General features: G+C 41.4%; 1 protein-coding gene across 4 annotated transcripts in view; it reads right to left on the reverse strand.

Annotated features, from left to right (window-relative positions):
• Window positions 1-3,589: 3,589 nt before the first annotated feature.
• The window catches only part of ABCG2 (ATP binding cassette subfamily G member 2 (Junior blood group)), a 65,965-nt gene continuing 49,906 nt past the window's right edge, over window positions 3,590-19,648 (reverse strand). For all 4 annotated transcript variants that reach the window (XM_045536803.1, XM_045536805.1, XM_045536806.1 and 1 more), the window contains exons 10-16: window positions 15,563-15,645; window positions 12,450-12,539; window positions 11,091-11,215; window positions 9,357-9,511; window positions 6,968-7,057; window positions 6,072-6,154; window positions 3,590-4,184 (exon numbers count right to left, since the gene is read on the reverse strand). In XM_045536803.1, coding sequence (XP_045392759.1) covers window positions 4,037-4,184; window positions 6,072-6,154; window positions 6,968-7,057; window positions 9,357-9,511; window positions 11,091-11,215; window positions 12,450-12,539; window positions 15,563-15,645 — 774 coding nt within the window. In that variant the 3' untranslated portion in view covers window positions 3,590-4,036. The remainder of the gene's footprint in view (window positions 4,185-6,071; window positions 6,155-6,967; window positions 7,058-9,356; window positions 9,512-11,090; window positions 11,216-12,449; window positions 12,540-15,562; window positions 15,646-19,648) is intronic.

Consider the following 19,648-nt stretch of genomic DNA (forward strand, 5'->3'; position numbering starts at 1 on the left):
GGTCGCTGTTTGGTTTGCCCTTTTGCAAGGGAAAGGCAGCAGCAATCCCGTGCCAGTTGGTAGATGACAGCCTCAGTGGGGACAGGAGCACAGTCCTCGAGCCTGAGCTCTACGCACTGGGCCAGGGTTCAGCAGACTGGCCTGCGGGCCAAATCCAGCCCATGCTCTGTCAGATGCAGCCATGCTCATGTGTTTTTCTGTCCTCTATGGCTGTTTTTGCTCTATGATGGCAAAGTAGTTGTGACAAAGACCATCATGGCCCACGAAGCCTAAAATATTTACTATCTGGCCCTTTGGGGGAAGTTTGCAGACCCCCACACTCGACCACTGGTGTCTGGTCCCCGTAGTTAGAATGCACGGCAGGACGCAAGGGGTACTGGCCTCTCTCAATGTCATTCCCATGAACCCATCTTTAGAAGTGATGCCTCCTGTCCCTGCAATTTTAGGCTCTGCTGGATGAGAGGTCCTGGATCCTCAAGAGTTGGGGGGACATGTCACCTTGGAATGCAGACAGGGTTCCATTGAATCTGACCCTTGGCCACTTAGTTGCAGCGGGGTTTCCACGCTGGTGGAACAGCAGGCAAAAGAGGTTGTATTAGTCATCCCTGTCATTCGGAGAGGCCAGCATCGCTGCTACATAACTGGGTCACTCTGTGTCCATGCTCCACAGCCTGACAGGGGCAAGGGAACCAAGGGCTCTGAGCCCTCGGGCCTGAAGGTGTGGATCCCTGTCCCAGGGGAGTCGCTTAGCCCTTACGACTTTCTTGTGAAGTAGTAGAGTAATTATCACCAGCATGTCCACATAATTTATCAAATTAGGTCACTAAAAATAAGGAGGCAGATACAGAACTTTGAAAATACATATTTACTGATGGACCTATAAAATGGTTTTATTCTAACTCTGTTTCAAAAATATCTTTCAGAATGCACCACAGGAAACTTGTTTGGATTGTGTGCATACACAAAGAAATGGCTTACAATATGAATTTTTTTTTTATCGTGGATATTAGTCAAAAAAGTTTGTTAAACACTGCAATGACTTACAGGTGCTCAAGCCAATTACCTTCTATAATCCTACTTCTCCAAAATACGTTAGACATAGAACAGCAAATGGTATCATAAAACACCATACAGTTCTGCCACAAAGGACTACAAAACAAAATAAATAGTATATATTTATCGTGTGAGTATAAATAGCAACTACCATTCATTTAATCCTGAAGTTTTATTTTATTTTAAACCAATTTGTTCCCTCCATTATAGATTAGCTCTGACATCCAAGAAAATAAACAAAACTTAAAAAAAAATACATATTCTTGAGTAAATTTCTACAAACTAACATCTTCTTTTCCACTTTATAGGAAAATAAACTACAGTTTTTTAAAGGTTCCTTAATTTTTAAAGGTTCCTTAATTTTTAAATGGTTAAGATGGTAAATTTTATGTCATGTGTTTCTTGCCACAACATAAAAAGCATATAAAAAGGGCAATTTTAATATAAAAAGAAGATAAATATAATAAGATATATTTAAATTCTCATTTATTTAAAAAGTAGATGTTAAAAATTTTGGCTGTTTTGTTCCTTTTGTGAAGTATATTATTTTGTGTATAAAGTATAAATATCTTTCTCTCTGTGTAATGAGGGAAAAGTATATACAGAGAACTGTAAGGCACTGTTAGGAAAAAAGCAGAAATTGTAACTAAAAACAACAAAAATTGATTATTAACCTTGATGGTCACATAATAACCAGGAAAAAAAGATAATGTGTTAACAGGATGATGCATTAATCAAATGTTAAACACTGTTCCTTTTTTTTTTTTTGAAACAGAGTCTTGCTCTGTCGCCCTGGGTAGAGTGAGTATAGTGGTGTCATCACAGCTCACTGTAACCTCAAACTCCTAAGCTCAAGAGATCCTCCCACCTCGGCCTCCCAGAGTGCTAGGATTACAGGTGTGAGCCACCGTGCCCAGCCAAAAACACTATTCTTTAAAGTTCAAAGATTAGGCCGGGCGCGGTGGCTCACGCCTGTAATCCTAGCACTCTGGGAGGCTGAAGCGGGAGGATCGCTCAAGGTCAGGAGTTTGAGACCAGCCTGAGAAAGAGTGAGACCCCCATCTCTACTAAAAATAGAAAGAAAGTAGCTGGACAACTAAAAATCGATAGAAAAAATTAGCCGGGCATGGTGGCGCATGCCTGTAGTCCCAGCTACTAGGGAGGCTGAGGCAGGAGGATCGCTTGAGCCCAGGAGTCTGAGGTTGCTGTGAGAGAGGCTGACGCCACGGCACTCACTCTAGCCCGGGCAACAGAGCAAGACTCTGTCTCAAAAAAAAAAAAAAAAAAAAAAAGTTCAAAGATTGAAATATGCTGACACCACACTGATATTACACTATGACAGGGCACCCACTGACAAGCTAAATGAATTCTAAGATGACCAGACACGGGGGAATTTACACTCTAGGGATGCCCCAGCCCACATAATTCTATAAGAATATTGAAAAGTATTGACTTCTAAAAAAGGAACCAAATGCAATGTGATCTCCTGAACTGAATCCTGGAACAATGAAAGAATATTAGCAGAAAACTGGTGAAATCTGAGCTGAGCCGGCAGTTTAATTAAGTCAGGTACCCAGGTTGCTTTCTTAGCTTTGACCCTGGTATATAAAATGTTAACACTGAGGGAAATTTTGCGATTTTTCTGTAAATCTAAAATTATTTAAAAATGTAAAAAGTCGGGGGAGACTTCATTTCGTATGTACCTCTGCACACAAGAATACAACACTGGGCTTTTGTAAGGTTCTGAGAAGAGCAGAAGGGAAACGCAAGTGTCATTTCAAAAATAACCCAGGGCAGACAGGGAGGAAGTCGTGGCTGCGAGGAGCCGGGAGGGGGCTTCCGTGTGCTGTGATGTTCTATTTTTTGACCTGGCTTGATGGTCGCACGCGAGGTTCATTTTGTGGTAATTCACTCAACTGCACTTTTCGGTAAATTACCTTTCAATAAAAAAAATTTATGAATACTTCCCTATTACTGGTAAAGGTTAGAATGAGGAGAAGAAATGGAAATAAATGAGGTGTATAAGCAGGGAAGGAAAAACCCTGCATAGGGACAGATGTAAGAGTTATTAAGTCGTATGTAAAATTTTGGGAGCTGGAAAGAACCTTTAAAATTACCAAATCCAGAAGTGGTCAGAGCTGTTTATCGAGGGAGATCTGGAAATCTCTATGCAGTGGGGCTGGGCAGAGCTCAGACATCTGTATTTTTAGCAAGTTTCCTCACACGATTTAGATGCCTACCCAGATTACAAATTATAAACCAAGGAACCATCCCAAGAAGATTAAGTGACTTTCCAGAGGGAGAATGTCCCAGAAATGGCACAAGAACTGTATCATCAGACTCCTGGTTTTCTATTTCACCTAAGTCCAAAACATCCAGCCAAGATTCCCGAAATATCATAATACCACTAGAAATACTGGTAAGTTCCATTAACCTTAATAAGCTTATCAAAGATTTTGTCTCTATCACAATGGCTTTTTTACGCTATGAATTAGACTGGTTTTTCCAACATATTTTAGATTTCATACTTCCAATACAGCATTAATACATTTGTTATTTATTAAATAATAGCAGGCCATGGAGTCACAGAATATTAAAACCGGAGGGCTGTTAACCTACCTATATTCATTTTAAAGACAAGGAAAACTGATACCAGAGATATTAGTAACTTGCCAGGAGTATCTAGACATCAATTCTCCTCTTTTTTAAGTCAATAAATTAGACTAGATTCCTTCCCCATGGTTACTATCTGGCGAGATGAATGTGCGATACGTAGTGTCATTCGTTTTTGACTTGGGCTTTTTTCATGTATAATTCAGTCCATTGTGATTTCTGTGAATGTTTCTGTTGAAAATAATTATTGCTGAACACCAGTACAATGGCAACTGAACGGAAGACAAGAAAAAACCTGATTGACTATGTAAGATAAATCAAGGTGCTCCTTTTTTATGTGAGGATAAATCCTAGTACATGAAAGGGGAATTTAAGAGTATTTTTTAAGAAATAACAATTTTAGGTAGGCAATTGTGAGGAAGATAACAATCATACAAGCCAAGGCCACGTGATTCCTCCACAAGCCCCAGGGTGAGAGATCGATGCCCTGACTTGCCAAATACTCTTCTCCCGTGCACCTGAAATTCAATGGAAAAAGAAGAAATTTCATTCTTACCATCTCTCAAATTTTACTCAAAACATCCACTGTTCCTTAGCTAGAGAAGGCTATAGGTTAACCAAGTCTTTAATGATTATCCTGTCATATATAATAGCTAACAGTCATTGTGTGCTTGCAATTTCCCCAGCTATTATGCAAGCATCTTGCACTTAATTGCTTAGTTAATTCCTAAAACAACCCAATGGAGTCGATATTATACACATTTAAAAGATGAAGGGACTGAGGTTTAAGGAACTTGGCCAAGTTCACAGAGTCACACTTTGAGCTAAGTTTTAGCCTCCTCAAATTCATTTGTTTCCAACCTATAGCGTGGTCTGTCTTCAAAGGGCAGAAAAATGTATCAAGTAATTTTTTAGTTATTCCTGATGGAGAAAACCTCAGGTTGAACAGATGACACCCATGACCCTCACTAAGATGATCAAAGCTCTCTGTATGTAGGGGCCGGGCGCAGTGGCTCACGCCTATAATCCCAGCACTCTGGGAGGCCGAGGCGGGTGGATCGCTCGAGGTCAGGAGTTCGAGACCAGCCTGAGCAAGAGCAAGACCCCGTCTCTACTAAAAACAGAAAGAAATTATCTGGACAACTAAAAATACATATGGAAAAAATTAGCTGGGCATGGTGGCGCATGCCTGTAGTCCCAGCTACTCGGGAGGCTGAGGCAGGAGGATCGCTTGAGCCCAGGAGTTTGAGGTTGCTGTGAGCTAGGCTGATGCCACGGCGCTCACTCTAGCCCCGGCAACAAAGCAAGACTCTGTCTCAAAAAAAAAAAAAATAATAATTCGAAATAGCAATTTGTCCTATTTTTAAGAATTATTTCTATTCTATGTGAACGTTTAGGAAAGGTTTAGAATTCCAACAACATTCTCTTTTCCCTCATTAATTTATGTATCAAAACGGAACCAATAACAACAATCACAGAAAAGGAAAGTGTCATTAAAAATTTTTAGAACAATATCCTCTAATTTTGTTAAAACCAGAATGTCTATGTTAATATTACGCAAAAATAGGATTTCCTTCTCAACTTTTGGAATACTTCCTATCCTCTCTCTAACAATGTATCCTCTTAAAAGAAAAAAAAAAAAGAAACACATATTTCCATAAAAAACCCCACAGAACTGTGTAGCCTGTGCTTTCATGACATCTCCCAAATGCACGAGGCAGACAAAGCGCCAGGGTCTTGGCAGCGAACATTCACTCTCTGTGCTACTGACACCTTTTAGCTCTTACTACTGGGTTGGGCTTGTAGTAGCCATGAGTTCATGGATGCCTATGTTTCATATAATCCATAACCTTCAAGACTGAAAGCTCTTGCTAAAATATCAAAGCACCTCATTTCAAACTCAAATGTTTTGAAAAATAATAACTCAAACCCACAATCAAAACATCAAAAGCACCCTTTAAAAGACCCAAAAGAGAGGCTCTTGATCCAAAGAGGATGAAAAATACATCAAGTAGGCCTGGACCCAACCTGAAGCTTAGAAGTAAACCCAGCTTAGACTTGTAGATGTGAGTGACAAATAAATGCTTACTGTTTAACATCAAAAAAAAAAAAAAAAAAGAAAAGAAAAAGAGAAAAGAAAAAGAAAGGCCCCAAACAAACAAGCAACACATAAGAAAGATTTCTTACATTAAATACGATTTTGACTATAACAGAATACCAAAGAGTTAGTTGTACAGCATGTTTACATGCATTAGTGCACAACAATTCACTTTATGGATGAAAAAACGTAGGCTCAGAAATATTCAGTGATCCTGGAAGAATTCTTGTCAGCTCCAAGCCCTATGGCCTTTCTACATCACACCACAGTTGTAGCAAACCCATTACGACAATGAACCCAGACTTACGTCGCGTAGCTACAGCTATCGTTTGCTGTTGTATTGAGTCCTGGGCAGAAGTTTTGTCCCAAAAATTCATTATGCTGCAAAGCCTATAACACACAAGTGGGAACGGGGCAAGGTAAACAGTTTTTAATTTCAGCAAGTTTCTTAAGAATGATCATAATCATGTCCTCCAAGTTTAACCTTGATTATTATTATTTCTAAAAACATACCAAGTTTCACATTCACAGTCTCTGTGACACCAAAGCTACTAAAGTTATTTTCCTTGGCAATCAGGGGACGTAAGGCTGGGATTTTGGCTTCTAATACAAAAAAAGTAAAGTATTTGGCCTCTGGCTATATTACGCCATAGCTCATAAGCACTGTTAATTCGTGGTAACAATCTTATGTTTTTGTTTGTTTCCATCAACACCGGCTGTAATTCCTGGGAGCTGGAAACTTGGTTATAATGTATTAAGACACAGACAGTTGTCTTTGGAGTTGATGAGCTTACAAAAGCCAATATGGCTATGAGTATTGCATGGTCTTTGTTTCTCCTCTATACTAATTTCTTTTTCAATATAAATTAGGTATTCTAGTCTCATCTCCCATCCTTTCATTTATTTTCTTACTGAGCTGAAACGCAACAATACGCTTCTCATGAATTAGCCAATCTTCCTTCTCTATGTGGTATCTTCCCTCATCTCCCTCAAAGGACGACTGACCGGGGAAAAGCCCAAATGATTTCCTGGCCTTGTGCTAACCAAAGCTAATAGGACATTCTCATTCTTTGCTCCTAAAAAGAAATTCCTAGATGGGAGACTTTCACAGCTCTTGGCTGGGGAAATGAGATGAGTGGGCTTTTTATTTTGGATGTTTCTAGATGGGGAACCCAGTCACCATGACAGACCGAGAAAACTTACCGTAAAGCCGTAGCGAGGAATGCTGAAGTACTGAAGCCAAGACAGCCAAGAAGCAATGGTTGTGAGATTTACCAGCAGACCTGAAAAAATCTACAAAAAGCAAATACCTAGAGTCAGAATCTGTCGAGTAATTTCACACAGAATTCCTCTCCGCGTCCCCTCTTCACCCTTCTAAACGTTTCTGCTAAGACCGACTCATTCTTGAAATATATTCCGCTTACTCTATACACTTAATCTTTCTCCTTGCATGTGTAGAACTCCATATAGCTAAAGCTGTTTATGGTTTCAAAGGAAGGACAATATATCTATAATATATATTCCATTTAATTGGAAGATCCCGAATTGTCAAGGCTGTGGACTCAGCTTTCTTTGTAACTGCACACAATGGAAGGCTAAGAAGTACTAACTGTTTTAATGATACAATAACCACTATGTGTTCCCACCAATACACCTGGCATTCTAAGAACCTAAACCAGAACAATTCTGAGCATCATACGCCCCTCCCTACTGCCACACTACAATAAGATTTGTGATTTACAAGGGTTTGCATTCTATATCCGTATGACTTTAAAGTTCAGAATGCAGGTTTAAAATAACCCAAAACCTAGAACTAATACACAGCATAATGTAGTGAGGTACAGCATAAAACAGGGTCAATTCCTTCACTTAAGGCTGCCAAAGAACTAATGCAACAGAGATGCCAGGAAGGACTGCTCGAGACTGACAAGAGACAGCTATGAGGCTCACAAAAAATTGTCCTAACTGCCACCATCGGGCAGTGGCATATGCGCGACAATAACAATGTTGCTTGGCAATGCATGCCCAGTGGCTCACGCCTGTAATCCCAGCACTCTGGGAGGCTGAGGCGGGAGGATTGCTTGAGCTCAGGAGTTCGAGACCAGCCTGAGCAAGAGTGAGACCCCGTCTCTACTAAAAATAGAAAAATTAGCTAGGCATGGTGGCACAGGCCTGTAGTCCCAGCTACTGGGGAGGCTGAGGCAGGAGGATTGGTTGAGCCCAGCAGTTTGAGGTTGCTGTGAGCTAGGCTGATGCCACGGCACTCTAGCCCGGGCAACAGAGCAAAACTGTCTCAAAAAAAAAAAAAAGAAACCCAGAAAGAAGCCAACTTAGTACTGTGTGGTGTGGGCTTTGGAATGTTCCAGTATTATAAAAACATTCCTTTTCAAAATACAAGAGGGGTGCTTGCTTGCCCTTTGGCCTTTCACCAGGCGATGATGCAGCAAGAAGGCCCTCACCAGATGTGGGCCCCTCAACCTTGGGCTTCCCAGCCTCCAGAACGGAAAGAAATCAATCTCTGATCTGTATAAATCAAAAACAAAACAAAATACAAGAGGGACCCAAGACAGACTACACATGCCACACACACACTTGGTTTACTTCTCATGGAACTTTTTTTCACTGTAGAGTAGTAAATCCAACCAAACCACTTCTGCTGCTGCTTAAACGACCTATCAGTTCTCTGAGACAGCATGAAAGTTATGTAAATTATCTGTCATTCTTATGAGGGAATCTGTAAATCAAATTTTTTTCTGGTTTTCAAAATTCCAATTTATCAGGGTTTCATAATATGTTACCAAGAAACATCTTTTAAAACCTCATTAGGGCCAGGCGCAGTGGCTCAAGCCTATAATCCTAGCACTCTGGGAGGCTGAGGTGGGTGGATCGCTCAAGGTCAGGAGTTTGAGACCAGCCTGAGCAAGAGCGAGACCCCGTCTCTACTAAAAAAATAGAAAGAAATTATCTGGCCAACTAAAATATATATAGAAAAAATTAGCCGGGCATGGTGGCACATGCCTGTGGTCCCAGCTACTCGGGAGGCTGAGGCAGGAGGATCGCTGAAGCCCAGGAGTTTGAGGTTGCTGTGAGCTAGGCTGACACCACGGCACTCACTGTAGCCCGGGCAACAAAGCAAGACTCTGTCTCAAAAAAATAAATAAATAAATAAATAAAAATAAAAATAAAAAAAACCTCATTAAGCCAGGCACAGTGGTCTCTTGTGCCTGTAGTCCCAGCTACTTGGGAGGCTGAGGCAGGAGGATTGCTTGAGTCCAGGAGTTTGAGACCAGCCTGGGCAACATAGCAAGACCTCATCTCTAAAAAGAAATTAAAAAAAAAAAAACACTTTAGTGACGACATGTTAACTAAAGTTACAGTGACTTCATTAGAACAGTAGCAAAAAAGTCTGGATAAGGGCAAAGAGGAAAGCTGGTATATTCTCTCCTATAAGCTGTATTTCAATATATGGCATCCTTAAAGCACAGAGTCCTGTGTACAGAATCCTCAAAGCAGATTTGACATGACAGGGGAATGTAAACGAAGAAACAAAGGGGGAAAATTTCCTTCTCAGAGTAGCACAGTTCATACTCACCATCATAAACACGAAACAGATGGTCATGAGAAGCGTTGCTATGGAAACCACACTCTGACCTGCTGCGATGGCCAGCGCCATGGAACTGGCCGAATAAGCCACCATCATAAGGGTGAATATCATGATAAAGAAAGCACCCGCCTGTGGCTTCAATCCTTGGAAAGAAAAAAAAGGGGTTAATCCAACTGCCTAGGTTACCATGTGTTTGGGGTTACTTCCTGTGCAAATAACACTGTAATATTTTCAGAAACTAGTATTAGAATGAAAATAAAAAAAACAGTCATCCACTATCCAACTACCCTGCATCATCAAATTCGATGTTTCCCTCCATGTAACTACGTAAAGTTATGCTATGGTTGTCTTTTTTACACTCAATGCATAAGCACTTTTCCACATAACACCTATACGCTTTCATGTATAATGATGAACAATTTCTGAGTTCCCGACATGGGGAGCTACAGGCAATACAACTGGCCAAGATTCCAGCACCTTCTCTTCTCACAGGAAACTTATCCATAGCACGTTCATTTCCCATACGTTTCACTGTGTGCCGTGACCGCACTAGGGAAGAAACTGGGATGGTGGGGGTGACATGGCCTCACGGTGGTTTTACTATCTGGGGGCGGGAGGGGGGCCTCCATCACCCGAGACTCCCTAGACAAATCACCACATAACTCTGTATTGAGAACAAAGCTAAATTAAGTTTCACAAAGCTACTTTCTAAACCATCATGAGCTAATACTACGGGTCACACAATCTGGAAACAGCCACAAGAACACCAATCAAAAGTACCTAGAGCCTATGTCTGATTGTTTACACACCTATTATTTGTAAAATGGAAGGTTTAAGCTCAATCAGTGGTTCTTATTCTACAGTGCTTTGGCAAAAAGAGATTATTTTGGGGGTGGGATGGGTAGCGCATGAAAACCTGAGCATCATGCACAAATGAATCTCTATAGCTATCAAACGTGTATTTTTATTAAATCAATAAGCCCCCAAAGTCACCATCTTTTTCTCTCATTAGAGAGAGGGGAGTAGGGAATACATATATACTTTTTGTCTCTCTATATACCCCTAAATATCATAGAGAGATAAATGAAAATATAGACAGGCAATAAAATATCCCAGCTCCTCCAGCATAGTCTCAAAGTTTTATAAAGTCTTTTCATGTTTGTGTATGACATACAGCATCTCTCAGTAAAATCAGTTTTATAAATAGTTTTAGAAGTTCAGTTGGAAAAAAATCTTGACAAAAAAATGTCCACAGTGAACAGCTATTTCAGAGAATGCACAGTGGATAGGTGATTCCTCATCTCATGGCTTGGTTTGTAGTTGGTTTGGGTTTGGGTTTGGTTTTTTTTTTTTTCAAACAGGGTCTCACTGTGTTGCCCAGGCCAGAGTGCAGTGGCATTATCATAGCTCACTTGCAACATCAAACTCCTCAAGTGATCCTTCTGCCTCAGCCTCCCGAGCAGGTAGAAATATAGGCCACTATGGCCAGCTGGCTCATTTTTCTATTTTTTGTAGAGACGGGATCTCACTATGTTGCTCAGGCTGGTCTCAAACTTCTGGACTCAAGTGATCCTCCCACCTCAGCCTCTCAAAGTGCTAGGATTACATGTGTGTGTGCCCAGCCTTTGGTTTGTAGTTTTGAGAACCAAAAATATGCAGGAGGAAATCTGTTTCACTTCAGAGGCAAGACTAAAGACACATCCTTTTTGTCTTGTTACTTACCTAACATGAAGTACGTTATACAGGTAAATATAATACTTGGTAACATCCTCATGGGCAGTAAATCAGATAACAGTTTTCCGAAGAAATAAGATGACACTCTGTAGTAGCCACTGATATATTCGTGTCTGTAGATCAGAAAGACATATCATGCATCCCAGATTAGTTTAAGAAGGCACAGACTAGAAGATTAGACTGCTTTAGTGCAGACTTCTGCTGCCACCAGGGGTCCAATACGACAGCTTCCCACATCCTCGAGGCTAACCCCACCACACCCTTCGCCATCTCAGGCAACAGCCTCTCTGGGACATCACCCCACGAAGCTCTGTGCTGTGACCCGTCTTCTCACTACAGAACTCCCTCTTGTCGCTCGTTCTGGTCCCCAAACACCCACTAAGGCCAACAGATTCTGCACATCCTGCCTCTCTGCAGAGAATGCTTCTTTCTTTCCCTTCTTCTGACACCAGCTGTCTTTGAAGACCAGCGCTTCAGTGACTCATCTCGGCAGTAACAGGGGCTTTCCTTTCCCCTGTGTCTGATGATGAAGAAAGTGGCATTGATATTCTCCAAGCCCCAGACCGCAGCTTCGGATCACTAAACTCGTTTTACTTCTTCTACTCTCAAGTTAAAAAGACAAAAAAGGTTTTCTCCTTCAATGACCACGCCTTCCAACCACACATCTCTGTCAAGTCTCAAATCCGAATCTTTCCTCTTCCTGACATGGTTTCCCCACCGTTCCAAACTTTTCCACCTCCTTCATTCTCTCCCTCTGTAATGACTTCTTTCCTGGGCTTAGAGATGTGGACAAATCTCATCCATCTTTGAAAACCACAGCAATCGAAAGCAGCCTGCTCCTCACGGTAAGGCTGGCTTCTGGTTCTTTCCATTCCCGGTGTGACAAGGGCTGAGCTTGGTCACCTTCCTTGTCAACGTCACCTCCCTACCTCTAAGGGGCTGCTTAGCCCACACTTCACCCCTGCCGAGCCCCCAGACTGCTCTTATGAAGATCATCAGTATTTACTAAAAACGAAGGATGCTTTTCAGGCCGGTTATCGCCTGCTTGCAGCACGGCGTTTGGATTTTCTGACCACGTCCTAACCTAGAAGCTCTGTTCCCCTCGTGTCAGGCCTCACACACTCATGATTTGCCTCCCCACTTCTGGCTGCTGCTTCTCAGTCCACATTTGTAACCCCTGTGCATTTTCAAAACATCATGTCATACGTGGTAAATATACACAGTTTATGTCACTTGAAAAAATGAAGTAAAATAAACACTGGCAATGCCCATGGTCCCATCCTTGGCCCGGTTCCGGATGTGACCAGTTTGGCCAACAGCCCCTGCTGCCGACAGAGACCTACTCACATAAAGAGCTTCTTCTCCACCACGAAGAGCTCCACGGCCGACACGCTGCTGAAACACTGGTTGGTCGTCAGGAAGAAGAGAACCCCGGCTCTGCCGTGCGAGAAAGGGGACAAAAGCATCATAGTCAACTGGACACTCTTCGCTTGATTTTCGACTCACAAAACTCCTGTACATGATACCGTGTAAAGTTCAACGGGAAGAAACAAGTGAAACTGTTCTGGTTAAAACCGAGGGAGACACGAGCCCCGTGCCCCTGGGACTCCGTATTATGACACATCTTCATTCACGGTCCTAGGCCGCTGTGTGAGGACTTGTGCCCCCCACCCACCCCTTCAAATTCCTGTGCTGAGGCCCAACCGCCAATGTGAGGGTATTTGAAGATGGCGCCTTTGGGAGGTAATCAGGGTCAGATGAGGTCATGGGGGTGTGGGGTGAGGCTCATGATGGGAACCGCCCTAGGAAGAGGAGGAAGAACACTAGAGCTTTCTCTCCGCCAGGTGAGGACACAGCAAGAAGGTGGCCTTCTGTACGCCAGGAGGAAAGCCCTCCCAGAACCCAACCACGCTGGCTCCCTGGTCTGAAGCAGTCCCAAATGATGAAGTACTGACATTCACCCCTGAACAAAACTTTGAGAACCTGGTTCCAGAGACGACATAGAAACATTTTTTTTTTCCTAATCAAAAGAATCAATCACTAATCACCCCAGGAAGGAGTAGATAAACCACCACACACAGGCTACTTTCATGCAATCCAAATTCTTACAAAAAATGGTAGCAAACTTAATGGTAGCAAAAATGCAAATTAAAATAAGATGAATGTCCTATTTCTCCAGAAAACATTTGAGGAAATAGCTAAAGCTCTTCTCTGGATTTTTCTACCAAGAAATGCAATGGCTAGATGTCCGGTCTTTAAAATTCCAGGTGAAGACAGGTTTCTCAATATTTTTTCCAAACGTTTCCTGCTACATGATATAGAAGGTCCACAGTCTCTAGATCCTGCAAGATATTCTGCTCTGGGTTAAGAAATAGCATCTACACAGGACACAAACCATCAATTTTCTAGCAAGTTTGGGGACAATCCAGATCCCAGTCCTCGGGGAAGATAAAAAGATAAACAATGACATAACTCTGGAACAGTGCTGTGTACTAACAATAATCTCATTGTAGAGCAACACTATCTGATCCTATACGGAAAAAACACTTCTTTTACTTGACAGAGGAATCAACTTTTATGCTTATCCTTTCAAAAATAATCAGCCTCTCCGGACATCAAAATTGATTTAACATAAGCTTTTTCAACTTTTCTCAACAGTAAAATGGGGATCCGTCCTCCCCCTCTGGCCCCTGGGAGTTAATCTAAGAATGTGGGTGTCAAACAGCACAGTGCCGGGCACCGAGTGGCTTTCAGTACATAAAATACAAGAACACTGAGGTCTGTGACATAGCTGGGCACCTGTGTTCAGAACATGACACAGACATTAAAGAATCTCATCATAAAATGAGATTTTTTAAAGGCCAATTATAACTAAAACTAGCTGAGGATCACAACACTAACATAAGTGCAGGTCATATAGTAGGGAAAGACTGCGTCCCACCCACACACCCCACCCCCAAGTCAAACAAATCAAAAACATCATGGAAATCAGCTCACAGGCTACAAAAGAAGCAATAGATAAATCAGACTACATCCAAATCAAAAATGTTTATGCATCAAAGGACACAGTGAAAAGACATCCCACAGAATGGGGAGAAATATTTGTAAATCGTATATCTGATAAGGGATTAATATCCCCCCCCCAAAATGTAAAGAATTCCTACAACTCCACTAAAAAGCAAACAATCCAATTTTAAAGTCAGCAAAGGACTTGAACAGTCATTTTTCAAGGGTCCAATGGATCTCTATTATTTTTGAAAAGGAGGAAATAGGAAAGACGTGTTGGTGAGGATATGGAGAAACCGGAATCCTTGCGCACTGTTGGTTAAGAATGCAAAATGGCATAGCCGCTGTGGAAGACAGTACAGAGGTTTCTCAAAAATTTAACAGAATTAATGTATGACCCAGCAATTCTACTTCTGGGTATATACCAAAATAATCGAAAGCAGAGACTCAAACAGGTATTTGAGCATTATTTACAACGGCCAAAAGGTGGAGGCAATCCAAGTTTCTATCAACAGATGTAGGGAAAATAAAATGCAAAATGTGATATGTACATGCAATGGAATACTACTCAACCTTACAAAGGGAAGAACATCTAACACATGCTACAACCTGGAAGAACCATGAAGACATTATGAGGCCAGGAACGGTGACTCACGCCTGTAATCCTAGCACTCTGGGAGGCTGAGATGGGTGGATTGTTTGAGCTCAGGAGTTCGAGACCAGCCTGAGCAAGAGTGAGACCCTGTCTCTACTAAAAATAGAAAGAAATTAGCCAAACGACTAAAAATATATACAGAAAAAATTAGCCGGGCATGGTGGCACATGCCTGTAGTCCCAGCTACTTGGGAGGCTGAGGCAGGAGGATTTCTTGAGCTCAGGAGTTTGAGGTTGCTGTGAGCTAGGCTGATGCCACGGCACTCTAGCCTGGGCAACAGAGTGAGACTCTGTCTCCAAAAAAAAAAAAAAAAAGACATTATGCTAAGGGACATACACTGCATGATTCCACTTATATGAGGTCCCTAGAGTCGTCAAATCCAGAGGCAGAAAGTAGAATGGGGATTGGAGGAGGTGGGTTGAGGGAGGTGGGTATGGGAGGTTATTATTTAATGGGTACAAATATTCCATTTGATAAGATGAAAAAAGTTCTGGAGTTGGATGATGGTGATAGTTGCACAACAATGAAAATGAACTTAATGCCACTGAACTGTACACTTAAAAACGGTTAAAGGGGTAAATTTTATTTCCTGTATATTTTACCACTTTATACATACATACATGTTTGTGTAAAACACTTAACTCTTCCATCCCACTTTCAAGTCACTGAATCATCCGACCCCTCCATAAAATAGTGACATTTACCCTGTACTTGTCTTAAATTCAAATTCTTAATGGATTTTTATAAACTTGAAGAAAGTAACAGCATTTTCTCAAAATCAAGATCCAAATTTACTCACCTATTCTGGATTCCCGCAGTATCATTTGTTAGCCCAAAGTAGATGGCACCTATAACCAGTCCCAGTACGATTGTGACAATTATCTTTTCAAACAGAAAAAAGAAAATACAAAAGGAAAGAGTTTCAATTAGAGGTTAAAAAAAAGTTATGCACACCATTAATTATTATAATATATGGCTACGTGATCAGATCTCCCCATTGAGAGGAACACGCAATGGCTTGGTCAAATGTCCCAGGGAGAATACAACAGTGTACATTATTTAAAACACTTTCTAAAGTTAAAAATTAAGTCATCTGTGGTTTTGAGGGGAAACTGGTAGGACAGCAGAGCAACTACTGGAAAAGCTAAGGTTCCTCCAGTTCTCCACCAGGCACTGCCAGTTCAGGGCCTGCTTCAGGCTCCTGGGCCCGCAAACGCCAGGCGTGGCAGAGCAACTCGAGCTCCTGGCAACATCGTTGCGGGAACAAAAGTCCAAGTGGTGAAGAGTTTTGACCTGAACTGAACTCTTAACCTTCCTGCCAAGGAAGGTGTGAACGTGCACCATTTTATATTCGAAGAGGTTCAAGTGAAAACAGGATATCTTTACTCTTAACATTAAAAATAAATAAAATTTTAAAAGCATACATACAAAAAAAAATCTGACAATGGAATTTTGCTCCGGAGGGAAGTAGGAGCGAGCTGGCACCCACCCATCTGACCTCTGGGGAAGGCCACACCTGTGCTGGAAAATGCATTGTCACCATTACCAAAGCATTCCATGGCTTTCCCTGAGCACGGTCCGCGTGCTGACGTCACACATCCTCTGTCACAGCTTATCACCCTCAGCCACGCCACCCACAGCCCACCCTGTAGACCTAAGCTACGATGCTTCGCCTTTTTTGTCCACCTTCACCTACTCGATCTGTCTGTACGGCCCCTAAGGAGACTGGACAAACATCACTCGTTTGTAGAACAAAAAGTCTCTTAAAGACACTTCAATAAGCAAAGGGTCAAGGGTTACATCACGATATGATTTATTTTAGGAAATTCTACTTACGATTATTCATGAGTGAAGGATAAAACTATATGAAATGGTAATCTAAAGAAAACAAAATATCCTACCATATATCTTGAAACCTTCAAAGTTAACAACAAAAATCTCACTGGGCATGGTGGCTCAGGCCTGTAATGCTAGCACTTTGGGAAGCTGAGGTGGGAGGATCACTTGAGCCCAGGTGTTGAAGACTAGCCCGGGCAACATAGTGAGACCCTGTCTCTACAAAAAATAGAAAAATTAGCCAGGCGTGGTAGTGCAGGCCTGTAATCCCAGCTACTCGGGAGGCTGAGGCAGGAAGATTGCTTGAGCCCAGGAGTTTGAGGTTGCAATGGGCTGTGATTGGGCCACTGTAGCCTGGGTGACAGTGAGCCCTGTCTCTTAAAAAAAAAAAGAAAAAAAAGAAATTAGTACTATAACAGTCCACTGGTATGGAGACCTGAAGTAACTAATCAGGGATATGTTTAGCATGAAGCAAACCAAAGTGGAAAAACAGGATCATGATCTCTGTTTGTGAAGACCCTAGTCTGGAAAGAATATTATTTAAGTGCTTCACTTACGAGATGTCCTTAACTTAAAAATTCAGTTAGAAATTTAGGGAAAACTCCGATTACCCTTGCCTATTTTCATTTCCCTCAGAATATACTCTACTTCAACATAGCAAGCTTCCAAAGTAAATGCTAATGACACCATCGACATTAATGCATGCACGTGTATATAAGAGTCTGTATTTTCACACAGTGTTGTTCAAACTTTTCAACTGGACACTCCACATGCTTTGTTTCTTTTGCATTCAAACTTGATATACTAACACTCTGAGTATTATGAGTAGGATGTTTCCTAAAGGTTTCAAAGTTCTAAAAGTTATTTTCAAAGTCAGCTTTCAAACATATTGACAAAACAATTAATCCCCTAAGCTTGATATGCTTTTATAAGGTGTGACTATGTTATTCTTTCTTCTGTTAAGGAAAAGAAAACAAACAGGCAAACTAAACACTGCACAATGGAACAGACCAACCCTATCTGCTTCCAAATTGATTTGACTAGGAAATGCCTGGCACATTAAATGAACATTAAATCATCTTATACACATAATCCATTCATTCCAAAATCATCTAAATACAACCTTCGGTTAAATGCATTATCAGAGGCTAAGTGGAATCATATATAAGAATTAATTACGTCCAACCAAAGGACAGCTATAGGACAATAAATACAAGAGATTTATCAGCAGAAAGCTGTAAGACTTTTTAACAACCCCATGTTCAAAAACTTAGAGACGTATTCTCTTTTGATGCAAAAAAAGAAAAAAAATTAGAAGTGAAACAACATACAAGATTAAAAACCCTAAGCCGGGAGTCAATAAGCCATGGCTCTCAGGCAATAACAGGGCCAGCCACCTATTTTTGTTCAGCCTGTGAGCTAAGAATGGCTTTTACATTTTTTAATGGCTGAAAAAAAGCCAAGAAGATTAATGTTTCTTGCAATATACAACTTACATGAAATTCAAATTTCAGGGTGATGAATAATGTTTTACTGGAGCATTGCCAAGTTCATTTGTTTACGTATTAGCTCTGGCTGCTGTCACACTAAAATGGCAGAGTTGACTACCCAAGACAAAGACCACATAGCCTGCAAAGCTTAAAATATTTATTATCTGGCCTTTTACTAAAAGAAGGTTTGCCTACTCCTGCCCTAAGCTAACATTCCAGTATTTACAAATCTGAACGAAACTTGCCCTGCAAGCAGATGTTCGAGGAGATACAAGGTTCTATCCTTGTTCCACGAGCCTGTCACTGCTATGAACATCACTGGAACTCGTTTTGTGGAACTAAGTTCACTGATGACACAAGTAGGCTGAACATACAATCTGGAGGCACCAGGACTAGTGTTCGCATCGGACTAAAGCCTCGCACCTAAACGTGCAGAATCCCAGTACGTGGGAAATAGCTCTGTATTCTAATCACGCCCTGCCCAGAACTACCCTATGCGAGACTTGGACAAGATGCTTCTAAACCACGTTTAGAGGCAAGAGAAATGCAAGTTATTTTCCAAGGAAGAAAAATGTAATGCTTAAATCACACTAAATAAGCAACTCATTACACATCTCACTGTTGAACAACAGGTAACCCACGTTGGTCTAACTCACCACTCTGGTTTCCAAATGACATTAAATCCACTCTCAGGGAATAAAACTTGACCCTGAATTAATAATGTACAAAAGTACCCATGTTCTTACAGAAAAGCGAAATTATGAGTATCAAAAACATCTGGGGCAATTAGCAATATGGCTCAAGTGGTGACATAGGCTCTCGGATACATTTAGAAGCCACTGTTAGTTAAACATAAAAATTACAGTGCACAAATTAGAAAGTCAGTAATATTTCATTAGCGCCAACACGGTGCCATTAGTACTCAACAGAAACTCAATATTGGTAATAAAAATAACAACCCCAAAATAACCAGCTAAACTGATTTCCTTATAAAGGATGGACCAAGGAACTGGGAGTACAGTGTTTTGTGCAACAGAGGGGTGAAGAATAAAAGAAAAGCCACCAAGGAGTAATAACAACTACCACAGAGCCAACCAAAAAGAAAAGACCACTATCTCATCTTCATTAAGAGAAAGTTCAGCTGACAGTGACTAGCCTTGTTTTATGGAACTCAAGGTGGTCTACTACCCTTGTATCTACTGCTTTCCTAAGATTAGAGACCCAAGATCAACGATAAGGAGCAGCAGTTGGCACACAAGCTCTTCTCTCGGACAGTGGCCAGCCCATACTACCTCCAGGTGTATTCAGGGACCGTAGGTGAAGGTTTCCCTAACCACCTGATGTCAACTGCAAGCCTACTCTCTTCTCCCCACCTCCCTCTCCCTCCCACCCCTTTCTCTACCCCTTCTCTGCTTCAACTCTCTCCATAGTCCCTTCCACCATCTAACACAATATATATTTAACACATTGACTGCCATGTGAGTTGTATTTAACTCAGGCTAGTTTTGACCCCGGGACCTCATGAAGCAAAACCCTGCAGTTGGTTTGTGAAAATCTTA

The sequence above is a fragment of the Lemur catta genome, chromosome 24, assembly GCF_020740605.2.
Source record: "Lemur catta isolate mLemCat1 chromosome 24, mLemCat1.pri, whole genome shotgun sequence".
NCBI classification, from domain to species: Eukaryota; Metazoa; Chordata; class Mammalia; order Primates; family Lemuridae; genus Lemur; species Lemur catta.